The sequence below is a fragment of the Carcharhinus amblyrhynchos genome, chromosome 32, assembly GCF_965287045.1.
Source record: "Carcharhinus amblyrhynchos chromosome 32, sCarAmb.v2.hapA, whole genome shotgun sequence".
NCBI classification, from domain to species: Eukaryota; Metazoa; Chordata; class Chondrichthyes; order Carcharhiniformes; family Carcharhinidae; genus Carcharhinus; species Carcharhinus amblyrhynchos.
This window is the reverse complement of record NC_137355.1, coordinates 13,410,594-13,423,966: the sequence shown is the minus strand read 5'-3', so window position 1 is coordinate 13,423,966 and position 13,373 is coordinate 13,410,594. Positions and strand designations below refer to the sequence as shown.

The 13,373-nt window shown below is 46.1% G+C and overlaps 1 protein-coding gene across 1 annotated transcript in view; it reads left to right on the top strand.

The window, feature by feature from the left end:
* rec114 (REC114 meiotic recombination protein) overlaps positions 1–13,373 on the top strand; it is a 57,182-nt gene that overhangs the window by 33,737 nt on the left and 10,072 nt on the right. Inside the window, exons 3-4 of the mRNA XM_080216010.1 lie at positions 7,275–7,358; positions 11,347–11,538. Coding sequence (XP_080072136.1) covers positions 7,275–7,358; positions 11,347–11,538 — 276 coding nt within the window. The remainder of the gene's footprint in view (positions 1–7,274; positions 7,359–11,346; positions 11,539–13,373) is intronic.

The following is a 13,373-nucleotide window of genomic DNA, read 5'->3' as shown; positions in this document are numbered from 1 at the left end:
CACACGCTCACCCTTTCTCTCACACGCTCACCCTCTCTCTCACACGCTCACCCTCTCTCTCACACGCTCACCCTCTCTCTCACACGCTCACCCTCTCTCTCACACGCTCACCCTCTCTCTCACACGCTCACCCTCTCTCTCACACGCTCACCCTCTCTCTCACACGCTCACCCTCTCTCTCACACGCTCACCCTCTCTCTCACACGCTCACCCTCTCTCTCACACGCTCACCCTCTCTCTCACACGCTCACCCTCTCTCTCACACGCTCACCCTCTCTCTCACACGCTCACCCTCTCTCTCACACGCTCACCCTCTCTCTCACACGCTCACCCTCTCTCTCACACGCTCACCCTCTCTCTCACACGCTCACCCTCTCTCTCACACGCTCACCCTCTCTCTCACACGCTCACCCTCTCTCTCACACGCTCACCCTCTCTCTCTCACGCTCACCCTCTCTCTCACACGCTCACCCTCTCTCTCACACGCTCACCCTCTCTCTCACACGCTCACCGTCTCTCTCACACGCTCACCGTCTCTCTCACACGCTCACCGTCTCTCTCACACGCTCACCCTCTCTCTCACACGCTCACCCTCTCTCTCACACGCTCACCCTCTCTCTCACACGCTCACCCTCTCTCTCACACGCTCACCCTCTCTCTCACTGACATGCTCATCCTCTCTCTCACTGACATGCTCATCCTCTCTCTCACTGACATGCTCATCCTCTCTCTCACTGACATGCTCATCCTCTCTCTCACTCAAAATACTCATCCTCTCTCACGTGCACTCATCCTCTCTCTCGCAGATACTCATCCTCTCTCACACACACGATCACCTCTCTTACATACGCTCACCCTCACACACGCTCATCCTTTCTCTCACACACACTCATCCTCTCTCACACATGTAGCCATGTCCCATTTCCCTGGAACTTGTGCTTGCTCACCTACATTGGCTCCTGGTCAGCAAATTTGATTTGATTTGATTTATTATTTTCACATGTATTAGTATGTAGTGAAAAGTATTGTTTCTTGCGCACTATATAGACACCGTTCATAGAGAGGGAAATGAGAGTAGTGCTACATTCTGCACTCATTCTACAATAGCTAGGGTGTAGAGAAAGATCAACTTAATGCAAGGTAGGTCCATTCAAAAGTCAAATGGCATCAGGGAAGAAGCTTTTCCTGAGTCAATTGTACTTGACCTCAGACTTTTGTATCTCTTTCCTGACAGAAGAAGGTGGAAGAGAGAATGTCCGGGGTCCATGGGATCCTTAATTATGCTGGCTGCTTTGCCGAGGCAGCGGGAAGTGTAGACAGGGTCAGTGGATGAGAGGCTGGTTTGCGTGATGGAGTGGGCTGCATTCATGATCCTTTGTAGTTTCTTGTGGTCTTGGGCAGAGCAGAGCCATACCAAGCTGTGATACAAACAGAAAGAATGCTTTCTATGGTGTTTCTGTAAAAGTTGGTGAGAGTTGTAACCAAATTTCCTTAGAAAGTGGAGGTGTTGGTGGGGGTTCTTAACTATAATGTCGGTATGCGGGGATCAGGACAAGTTGTTGGTGACCTGGACATGTAAAAACTTGAAGCTTTTGATCGTTTCTACTCTACTTCGTCCCCGTTGATGTGGACAGGTGCATGACCTCTGTTATGCTCCCTGAATTTGATGACAGTTGCCTTTGTTTTGTTGAAATTGAAGGAGAGATTATTGTCGTTGCACCAGGTCATCAGATTCTCTATCTCATTCCTATACTCTGACTCATCATTGTTTCAGACCTGACCCACTACAATGGTAACATTAGCAAAAGTCTTGATGTTCAAATTTGCATGTTAAGTCTTCGTGGCCTTGCCCCTCCCTATCTCTAACTTCCTCCAACTCACACGCTCTGTGATATTTGTGTCCCTAGAATCATAAAATCCATAATCATAGAATCCTATAGTGCAGAAGGAGGCAATTCAGCCCTCCTAGTCTGCACCAGCCACAGTCCCACCTATCCCTATAATCCCATGCATTTATCCTAGCTAGTCCCTCTGACATTAAGGAGCAATTTAGCATGGTCAATCAACCTAACCCGCACATCTTTCAAGTGTGGGAGGAACCCAGAGCACCCGGAGGAAACCCACGCAGACACGGGGAGAAGGTGCAAACTGCACACAGTCAGTGACCGAAGCCGCGAATCGAACCAGGTCCCTGGCATTGTGAGGCAGCAGTGCTAACCAGTGTGCCGCTCCAATGTGCAGAAGGAGGCCCATCAAGTCTGCACCGGCTCTCTGACAGAGCGGGCCTGGGTATGATGCACTATGACCTACCCCCGCATCCTCTAACATACACATCTTGTGACGCTAACCTGCACATCTTTGGAGTGTGGTGGGAAACTGGAGCACCCGGTGGGCACCAGAACCCTACCACCTCGCCCTCCACTAAATTGGAGCGGGCAAGGGGCCAACAACAGAAAAGCCCATTGACTTCAGGCCAGAACTTACAGTCTCGCTCGAGCGAGGCTGTAAAATCCCACCACAGGAGAATATACAAATTCCACGCAGTCAATCAAGGCTAGACTCAAACCCAGGTCCCTGGCGCTGTGAGGCAACAATGCTAACCTCTGTGCCGCCGTGCCACCCATGTCCCTCTGTGGCGTCTTGCGCATTCCCATTCATAATTGCTCCACCATTGGTGAATGTGACCTCACTTGTCTGGGTCCCAAACTCCGAATCTCCCTCCCCACAACTCTCTGCCTCACTTCCTCGCTTTCCTTTTTTAAGGTTACTCCTAAAACCTACGTCTCTGACAAAGCTTTTGGTCATCTGACCTAATGGCTGGAATTTTACTGTCCCGCCCACTATGAGATTCGGAGTGGGCGAGGGGTGGGCAGTGGCAAAGGTCCGTTGACCTGGGGTGGAATTTTACGGTTTCGGGACAAGGGAGGTTGTAAATTCCCTCCTTATGTGGCTTGGCGTCAGCACTTTGTACATTTCGTTATGTTAGAGATGCTGTATAAATACAAGTTCAGAGAAGTCCAAAAATCTGTGGGTTATCTTGATTGGCCATGTTAAATTGACCCTAGGTTTGCAGGGGAGAGGGGGATTAGCAAGGTAACTATGTGGGGTTACAGGGATTGAGTGGGATTGTTGTCAGTGCAGGCTCAATGAGCCGAATGGCCTCCTTCTGTACTGTAGGGCTTCTGTGAAATTCTGGAAGTGCTGAGCAGGTCTGGCAGCATTTGTGAAGCGAGAGAGTTAATGTTTCCTCTTTGAAGTTCAGAAGAAAGACCCTTGACCTGACATATTAACTCTTGTTTTTCTCTCCCTCCACACATGCTGCCAGACCTGTAGCATTTCCAGCACTCTCTGCTTTAACTCCTGTTTTAACTTCCTGCTTTTGCAGTATTTTGCTTTCAATGTAAATGCAAGCTGTTGATCATTATCAAGAACCGTGCCACTGGACAAGGGCAGCATGACAGCACAGTGGTTAGCACTGCCGCCTCACAGCACCAATGACCCGGGTTTGATTCCCGACTTGGGTCATTGTCTGTGCAGAGTCTGCCCGTTCTCCCAGGGTCTGCGTGGGTTTCCTCCGGGTGCGCCAGTTTCCTCCCACAGCCTAAAGAAGTGCGGGTTAGGTTGATTGGCAGTGCTAAAATTGCTCCTTAGTGTTAGGGGGATTAGCGGGATAAATACAGTGTGGTTGCAGGACTAGGGGCTGAGTGGGATTGTTGTCGATGCAGACTCAGTGCAGGGCCGAATGGCCTCCTTCTGCACTGTAGGTGTTCTATGATTCTATCACACTGCTGCTTAACGGAGCTTACTGTGCACAAATTGGCTGTGGCAGTTCCCACATTACCATGTGGCTAAAGGACTTAATTGGCCATAAAGCTCTTTAAGATGTCCTGAAGTCATTACAGGTACTACGTAAATGCAAGTCTTTCTTTTCAGCAGCATTTTTTTCCAGCTGGATGAACTCAAGTCGCCTCCCCAATCTGTAATTATCCTGTCATCTTTGATAAATTACTATGCTGGGCAATTAAAGATATCCAGTGAGCTCTTGGTTGAAATTATTCAAATACATCGTTCAAAGGAAGGAATAATATTACAAATGTAAATGAACCTGACTTGTTATTCTGAGTGCGAGAGTTCTGTAATAACAGAAAGTTTCAAAATACGCATTACAATAGAAGGGGAAGAAATAATGGCGGCCATTGTCATGTTTCTGTGGTGATGGCGAGCCTTTGATTTTTGGTAAAACAGAATGCTTTAATCAGACCTCAGATCCAAGCATTTTTTTTTTAGCATGAAAACAGACTATGACTGAAGTGTCACCGTAGTACAGTGGTTAGCATTGCTGCCTCGCAATGCCAGGGACCCGTGTTCGATTCCTGGCATGGGTCATTCTCTGTGTAGAGTCTGCACGTTCTCCCCGTGTCTGTGTGGGTTATCTCTGGTTTCATGTCACAGTCTGAAAGACGTGCTGCTTTGGTGCGTTGACGCGAACAGGAGCTGGATTGTGGCGACCAGAGGAATTTCACAAAACTTCATTGCAGTGGTAATGTAAGCCTTACTTGTGATTAATAAACAGACTTTTACTTTAAAATGTAAGAATGTAGCAGCGTTCCTAAGAGATAAGACATGTAAAGACTGGGAATTAGTCCAGTCAACTCCCGCTGTTCAGGGGATTTGATTTCATTTATTATTGCCGCATGTATTAACGTACAGTGAAAAGTATTGTTTCTTGCGCTCTCTATACAAACAAAGCATACCGTTCACAGAGAAGGAAAGGAGAGAGTGCAGAATGTAGTGTTACAGTCATAGTTAGGGTGTATAAAAAGATCAACTTACTGCAAGATAGGTCCATTCAAAGTCTGATGGTAGCAGGGAAGAAGCTGTTCTTGAGTTGGTTGGTATGTGACCCCAGGGATGGGAAATAAATGCTGGCCCACCAGCGACGTTCATGTAACATGAATGAAAGAAAGAACTACGCAACACCCCCTGCCCCCAAAGGATGGTTAGTTGACTGGGAAGAAGGATGATAACTACATATGTCGTCTAGACAAGAGAGCCTGCATGTTTTTGTTCATCCAAGCTCTGCAAAGTAGTATGTGCAACGCTTTTAAAATTATTCATCAGTAAGAAATAATGGCATGCTTTGCATATTCATCAAATCTTTCATAATAATAAGCGAAACTGTGCACATCACTTCGATAATCTGTATTCATATCTGTGTGCCACGCTTGAAGTAAATAAATTAATTAGTCTTTCTCTGATCAGTCTAGCAGGAGTGAAAGAACGAACTCATGCACAACATGTCAGTTAATTAAAGTGTTGTTTCACTGGGTGACATGGTAGCACAGTGGTTAGCACTCACCTGCCTCACAGCGCCAGGGACCTGGGTTCAATTCCCAGCTCGGATCACTGTCTGTGTGGAGTTTGCACGTTCTCCCCATGTCTGCGTGGGTTTCCTTCGGGTGCTCTGGTTTCCTCCCAGAGTCCAAAGATGTTATATTGATTGGCCATGTTAAGTTGCCCCTTAGTATCAGGGGGATCAGTAGGGTGAATATGTGGGGTAACGGGAATGGGGCCTGAGTGGGATTGTGGTTGCTGCAGACTGGGTGGGCTAGATGGCCTTCTTCTTCTCCACTGTAGGGATTCTTTGATATCTGCTGAAAAGAATTCATCCACAATCCAGTTTCACAAGTTTGTACTGGAGGGAATAGAGGTGATGAGGATGCTTGAGGTTGGAGCGCTTCAGATGTCCAGAAGACAAGTCCTGCAATTCGAATCTTACACTATGCTGCAGAGCCTACCTTTGATTTGATTTATTATTGTTACATGTATTAGGGGAATTTCACATTAACTTCATTGCAGTGTTAATGTAACCAATAACTTGTGACCAGTAAAAAAAGAAAGGTTACTTTACCTTAGCATCATGCAAACCACCCTCCCATCCATTGACTCTGTCTATACTTCCTACTGCCTTGGCAAAGTAGCCAGCATAATCAAGGGCCCCACACACCCCAGGCATTCTCTCTTCCACCTTCCATCAGGAAAAATAAACAAAAGTCTGAGATCACGTGTTGTTGTTCATCCATCGTCATCGATGAGGACCTCAACACCATTAGTCATTTTGAGGCAGTGTGTCCAAAGATGACTAATCACCATTGAACTCACCGCTTGAAAGGGTAGTAGGGCCAGGAACCCTCACAAGGTGAGCACTGAAAACACCATAGCTTCCAAGGCTACAGACCAAATACTAGGAAATGGAATTATAGGTACTTGATTAGCTGGATTAGACATGGTGGGAAGAAGAGCCTCTGAGGTGTAAAAATTCATAAAAATCATGAAAACCCTACAGTGCAGAAGGAGGCCATTGGCCCAGCTAGTCTGCACCGACAACAGTCCTACCCAGGCACGATCTCCATAACCCCTCATATTTCTATAACTGGTGAACCACCACAACTGAGAGGTCCGCTCAGCAGTGCCAGAGGGTCAACCAAGAGTCAACCCATAGGTAGGATTTATTTAACTAATTGAATTTAAATTCCTCAGCCACCATAATGGGATTTGAACTCATGTCTCCGGATCAGCAATCCAGGCCACCTGGGTTTATTGGCCCAATGAGATAACCACTGTACTATCGAACTGTGAAGTTACAGAAAGTGAAAACTTAACAAACTTCCACCAGGAATTTCACCAGGGTAGCACAGTGGTTACACTGCTGCCTCACAGCGCCAGGGAACCTGGGTTGGATTCCCAGCTTGGGTCACTGTCTGCATGGAGTCTGCACGTTCTCCCCGTGTCTGCGTGGGTTTCTTCTGGGTGCTGTGGTTTCCTCTCACAGTCCAAAGATGTGTGGGTTAAGTTGATTGGCCGTGCTAAATTGACCCTTAATGTTCTAAGATGTGTAGCGTTAGGGGGATTAGTGGGGTAAATGAGTGGGGTGATGGAGGTAGGGCTTGGGTAAGATGCTCTGTTGGCGATTCAATGCTGATTTGATGGGCCAAATGACCTCCTTCCACACTGTAAGGCTTCAGTGATAGATTTCTGAAAGGCATGCAGGTTAGGAACATTGGCCATGCTAAATTCTCCCTAATGTATCCGAACAGATGCCAGAGCGTGGCGACTAGGGGATTTTCACAGTAACTTCATTGAAATGTTAATGTAAGCCTTACTTGTGATTAATAAATAAACTTTAACTTTATTCCGACCCAGGTAGTATTGTTCTAATTTACTGTGCAACGTGAGGTTCATTGAGAATTATGCTGATGTCCTTAATTTTTCAGGAAGGATTTTCCTTGATTGAAGCTCACAAGTGGTGCAAAGCAGTGCGGAGAGTGGATTGTGTGCTCTTTGGGTCTAAAGTTAAGGTAAAGAGGGGCAGGTCACTTGTTTTCCCACACCAGTGGGCCCCTACTCTATTTTGCCAGCTTCTTTTCTGTTAATTTTAAATTTGAGGGTAATCTTGTCATCAGTCTCTTCATCTCCTGGGTTGTCTCTGACCAATGTAGCTATTTGGAAGAGAGGCAGTGGCATCTTTGCGTTGTTGCTGGATTAATAATCCAGCAGACCCGGGAACCCGGGTTCGAATCCCATCACGGCAGATGTGAAATTTGAATTCAGTAAAAATCTGGAGTTAAAAATCTGCAGCACAGTGGTTAGCACTGCCACCTCACAGTGCCGGTAACCCAGTTCGATTCCTGGTTTGGGTCACTGCCTGTGTGGAGTTTGCACCTTCTCCCTGTGTCTGTAGGGTTTCCTCCGAGTGCTCTGGTTCACTCCCACATTCCAAAGATATGCAGGTTGGGTGGATTGGCCGTGCTAAATTGCCCTTAATGTCAGGAGGACTAACTAGGGTAAACGCATACCTTATGGGGATAGGGCCTGGGTGGGATTGTGATCGGTGCACACTCAATGGGCCGAATGTACTCTTTCTGTACTGTAGATTTCTATGACTCTATGACTATGAAACCATTGTTGATTATCGGAAAAACTCATCTGGTTCAGTAATGTCCTTAAGGGAAGGAAATCTGCTGTCCTTATCTGGTCTGGCTACACCAGCACCAGGTGTAGCATCACGTAAAGTGTTTTCCTTAACTATAATGTGTCTTGAAGTTAGCTCTATGGAAGTTTTATTTTAAATTGAGGTGAGGAAATTAAAAGGTCTTTTGTTAGAACTCAGTATCAGATCAATGAATTCAGGGTTTTCACAGCACAGAAGGAGGCCATTCAGCCCATCATGCCTGCACCAGCCTCCTGAAATTATGTGGAGATGCCGGTGTTGAGCTGGGGTGGGCATAGTAAGAAGTCTCACAAGACCAGGTTAAAGTCCAACAGGTTTCGTAGAATCCTACTGTGCAAAAGTAGACCATTCAGCCCATCGAGCCTGCACCGACCACAATCCCACCCAGGCCCTATCCTCATAACCCTAGCTAATTTACCCTAGCTAATCCCCCTGACACTAGTGTTAACTTAGCACGGCCAATCCACCTAACCCACACATCTTTGCAATTTGGGAGGAAACTGGAGCACCTGGAGGAAACCCACGCAGATAAGGAGAGAATGCGCAAACTCCCACAGACAGTGACCTGATGCCTGCACCAAACCCACCACTCTCCCCCCCCCACCTCCCTGAAATGAGTGCCATTTTCCCACCTTCTTCCTGCACATTCTTTTTGGATAGCTGTCTCGTGCCTTCTTGAAAATCAAGGGACTGGGATGATTGCAAACCGTTTGGCACAGGGTGTGAAGCCACTTTTTGGCCTGCATACCTTGCAAAGTGATTCCGGAGCCTTGCCAGAGTCTTTCCTCAGAATGTCGGGTTCCAACTATGCATGGCAACAACCTGATAAGTATAATTGCTTAAAGAACGTTCATACAGCAGACAGCAGCACAACATCAATCTGTCATTTTATCCGACTCGGAGAAAATAAAAACTTAGTGAGTAATTAAAGTAATTTGAGATTTCAAGCTGTGATATCTAAGACTTAAAAAAAAAATTAAAATTGCTTTTCCATTTACAAATCATGGATTGGTGATTTCTTACACATTTCACTCAGGGAATCTGAGTTTCTGTGACAACATGCCTGTTTGATCACATTATGCACATACATTCCTTGGCTGTCAAGTCTTGGGGTGCAACCCAAGCCCAAAGCTTTAGACTCAGAGGGAGGAAAGCCACCCACTGCCCAACAAGACTGCCAAATCGTAGAGACAAAAAGACATAAAGGGCAGAAAAGCTATGACTGTAACACTGCATTCGCACTCCTTTCCTTCTTTATGAATGGTATGTGTTCGCCTTTCGGCCCATCGAGGCTGCACTGGCAATATCTATCACTAATAACATAAGACATGGTAGGAGCAGAATTAGGCCACTTGGCCCATCAAGTCTGCTCCGCCATTCAATCATGGCTAATATTTTTCTTATCCTCATTCTCCTGCTTTTTCCCCATAATCCCTGATTCCCTTATTAATCAAGAATCTATCTAGCTCTGTCCTAAAGACACTCAGTGACCTGGCCTCCACAGCCTTCTACAGCAAAGAGTTCCACAGATTCATCACTCTCTGGCTGAAGAAATCCCTCCTCAATCTCTGTTTTAAAGGATCATCCCTTTAGCCTGAAGTCGTGCCCTTTGCTTCTAGTGAAGGCACGCTAATCCCATTTTTAAAATTTATTTTAAATTTTATTTATTTATTAGTCACAAGTAAGGCTTACACTAACACTGCAATAAAGTCACTGTGAAATTGCCTCGCCATCACACTCCTGTTCGGGTCAATGCGTCTAACCAGCATACCTTTCAGAATGTGGAGGAAACCCATGCAGACACAGGGAGAACGTGCAAACAAACTCCACACTGACAGTGACCCATGATGGGAATCAAGCCCGGGTCGCTGGCGCTGTGAAGGAGCAATGTTAACCACTGTGCTACCGTGCTGCCTGCACTTGTCCCATATCCTTGAATATTATAATATCTCATCCAAATATTTTTTAAAGATTTGATTTGATTTATTACTGTCACATGTATTAAAATACAGCGAAAAGTATTTTTTCTTGCGCGTTATGCCGACAACGCACACCTTTCATCGAGAAGGAAAGGCGGATGCAAAATGTAGTGTTACAGTCATAGCGAGGATGTAGAGAAAGATCAACTTAACACGAGATAGATCTATTTAAAACTGTGATGGAGCAGGATTGTAAGGTTTCCAGCCTCCACTACTTTCCCAGACAGTACATTCCAGATTCCCACCATCCTCAGTGAAAGTTTTTTTTCTCAAATCCCCTCTGAATCTCCTGCCCCTCACCCTAAACTCTGCCCTCTTTGTGACTGACCCCTCAACCAAGTGGAACAGCTGCTTCCTACTCACTCTATCCAAATCCCTTGTAATCCTATACAGCTCAATCATATACCCCCTCAGCCTTCTTGATTTGATTTTGATTTATTATTGTCACATGTATCGGGATACAGTGAAAAGTATTGTTTCTTGTGCGGAAAACAGACAAAGCATACCGTTCATGGAGAAGGAAAGGATCGGGTGTAGTATGTAGTGTTACAGTCATAGCTACGGTGTAGAGAACGATCAGTTTAATATAAGGTGGATCCAAAAGCCTGATGGCAGCAGGGAAGAAGCTGTGCTTGAGTCAGTTCGTATGTGACCTCAGACTTTTGTATCTTTTCCCTGAAGGGAGAAGGTGGAATCGAAAATGTCCAGGGTGCCTGGGGTCCTTGATTATGCTGACTACTTTTTGTGGCAGCAGGAAGTGTAGACAAAGTCAATGGGTGGGAAAAAACCCAAGCCTATCCAGTCTTTCCTTATAGCTCAAATGCTCCATCCCAGGCAACATCCTGGTGAAGCTTCCCTCTAGTGCAATCACATTATAGCTTACCTAGACAAAACTATTGGCGGCACGGTGGTTAGCACTGCTGCCTCACAGCGCTAGGGACCTGGGTTCCTTTCCTGGCTTGGGTCACTGTCTGTAGAGTCTGCATGTTCCTCCCTGTGTCTGTGTGGATTTCCTCTGGGTCTCCGGTTTCCTCCCACAGTCCAAAGATGGGTGGGTTAGGTGCATTGGCCATGCTAAATTGCTCTAGGTATCTCGGGATGTGTAGGTTAGAGGGATCAGTGGGGTAAATGTGTGGGGTTACAGGGAGAGGTGGGATTGTTATCGGTGCAGTCTCGATGTGTCAAATGGCCTCCTTCTGCACTGTAGGAAATCCATATCTTTAAAAAAAATTTGATCTTAAGCAAGTTTGACAGTTTACTTCTTGGAGGTCAGAGTTATTCTTATCTGTCAAACGGGTTTTGTGTTTGAAAATCACAGCCATAATCACCTCTAGTTCACCCCTTGCTCTCCGCTAGAATGAAAGCCGTATGTTCAGAATACAGTTCAGCGGAGATTCGCACAGGCAAGCATTCGAAGACTGTTCTAACTGTGTGCAAATGCTCCTTCACTATATTGATGTACAGAACCCTGACGGAAAGGTTCAGAATCAAGCTCTACAATTGAGCCAGTCAACGCACATTGGCCAATCTGGAAGTCTGGAGCCAGAGGTAGGTTAATGGAGGAAAGAAAATAGCCCCACTTGTGGCGCCCCTGTTCATTTTGCTGCAATTTAATGTTATAATGTCACGATTGAGTTGACCTACTTCTCTGAGGGTGCAACGTTAACATGCCATCAAAGCTTTCAAGGCGATCTCTTTCGATAACATGAATACCCTGTTCCTGTGAAAACTCTTAAATCTCTGACAAGCAACATATCTGGGAGTGGTGTTACAGAGTAGGTCACATTAAAGGCTGCTGTGAAGCATTGCTATTCATGTTCGTGTTATTGAGTGATCCCAGCTGTTCACTTTCATGCCTACTCTTTAAGCTCCCACCTCAGCAAGAGTGTTAAGTGCCAGCTTGCTAACAATCCTTTGCAGCGATATCTATCAACCCCACTCTTTTCCGTACGAAGGGCTGAGATTGTGAAAGCTGCCGAGATTATTCAGACTACTTTTGCCTTTTTGGGAGCTTTGAACAAAACCAGTTAGAATTATCGAATCCTGACAGTGCAGAAGAAGGCCATTTGGCCCAACAAGTCTGCACCGACCACAATCCCATCCAAGCCCTCTCTCCTTAATCCCGCGTATTTACCCTGCTAATCCCCCTGACGCTCGGGCAATTTAACGTGGCCAGTCCAGCACGTCTTTCAGATTGTGGGACGAAACCGGAGCACCCGGAGGAAACCCACGCAGGTATGGGGAGAATGTGCAAACTCCAAACAGAGAGTGAACCAAGCTGGGAATCGGACATGGGTCCCTGGCACCGTGAGGCAGCAGTGCTGCCATGCCCCCGTCTACACAGAGATCAGTAATAGTTCTCTCCAAGGATAGATCCTCAAAATGCATGGACACGTAGGGACGAGGTCAGGCCAAATGCATCCGTGCTGGAAAACCTGCACATTCTCCTTTTTCTGAGCCACAATGTGCCATTTCTGAGAATTAATCTTTTGGACTTGTTTATGTTCCAGGAAAATATTAAATGCGAGCAAGCGAATAATAACCCTTCCTTAATCAGAATTATATATGTTGGCTTACTAGACGCTGAAAGTGCAAAAACATCTTGAATACATAATTTTGTTCATTCATCTGAACTGAACACTTGAATCCTCTTGAAATAAAAAAAAAAGAATCCATTCTCACCGAAGGCAGAATGAGAGGATAGACATGCAAGAGAGTAATTTATAGGCAGCAGCACACTCACTGGTTTCTCCCATGATTGAGTAGTAATTGCTCGGCAATTTTGCCATCAGTTTTATTCAAGGAATTCCCCCCAGGAGACATGAGTTATTCAAACGCGTGATAACGTCGGTATCTAGAGTGGCCTGAATGCCTTGATATTTCCACGCACGGCGCATACAAAGTGGTTAGCTGTGGGTTCAGGCTGACTGCTCCGAGAATCATAGAACAGAATTCCTGCGGTGCAGAAAGATGCCAGTCGGCCCATCGAATCTGCACAGACAACAATCCCACCCAGGCCCTGTCCCGTAACTCTGCATATTTATCCTGCTAATCCCTCCCCCCCTACACCAAAGAACAATTTAGCACAGCCAATCCATCTAACCCACACATTTTTGGATACTGAGGGGCAATTTAGTATGGCCAATCCACCTCACCCGCACACCTTTGGACACTAAGGGTCAATTTAGCATGGATAATCCACCTAACCTACACATCTTTGGACACTAATGGCAACTTACCATGGCCAATCCATCTAACCTGCACATCTGTGGACACTAAGGGCAATTTAGCATGGCCAATCCACGTAACCTGCACACCTTTGGACACTAGGAGGCAATTCAGCATGGCCAATCTACCTAAACTGCACACCTTTGGACACTACG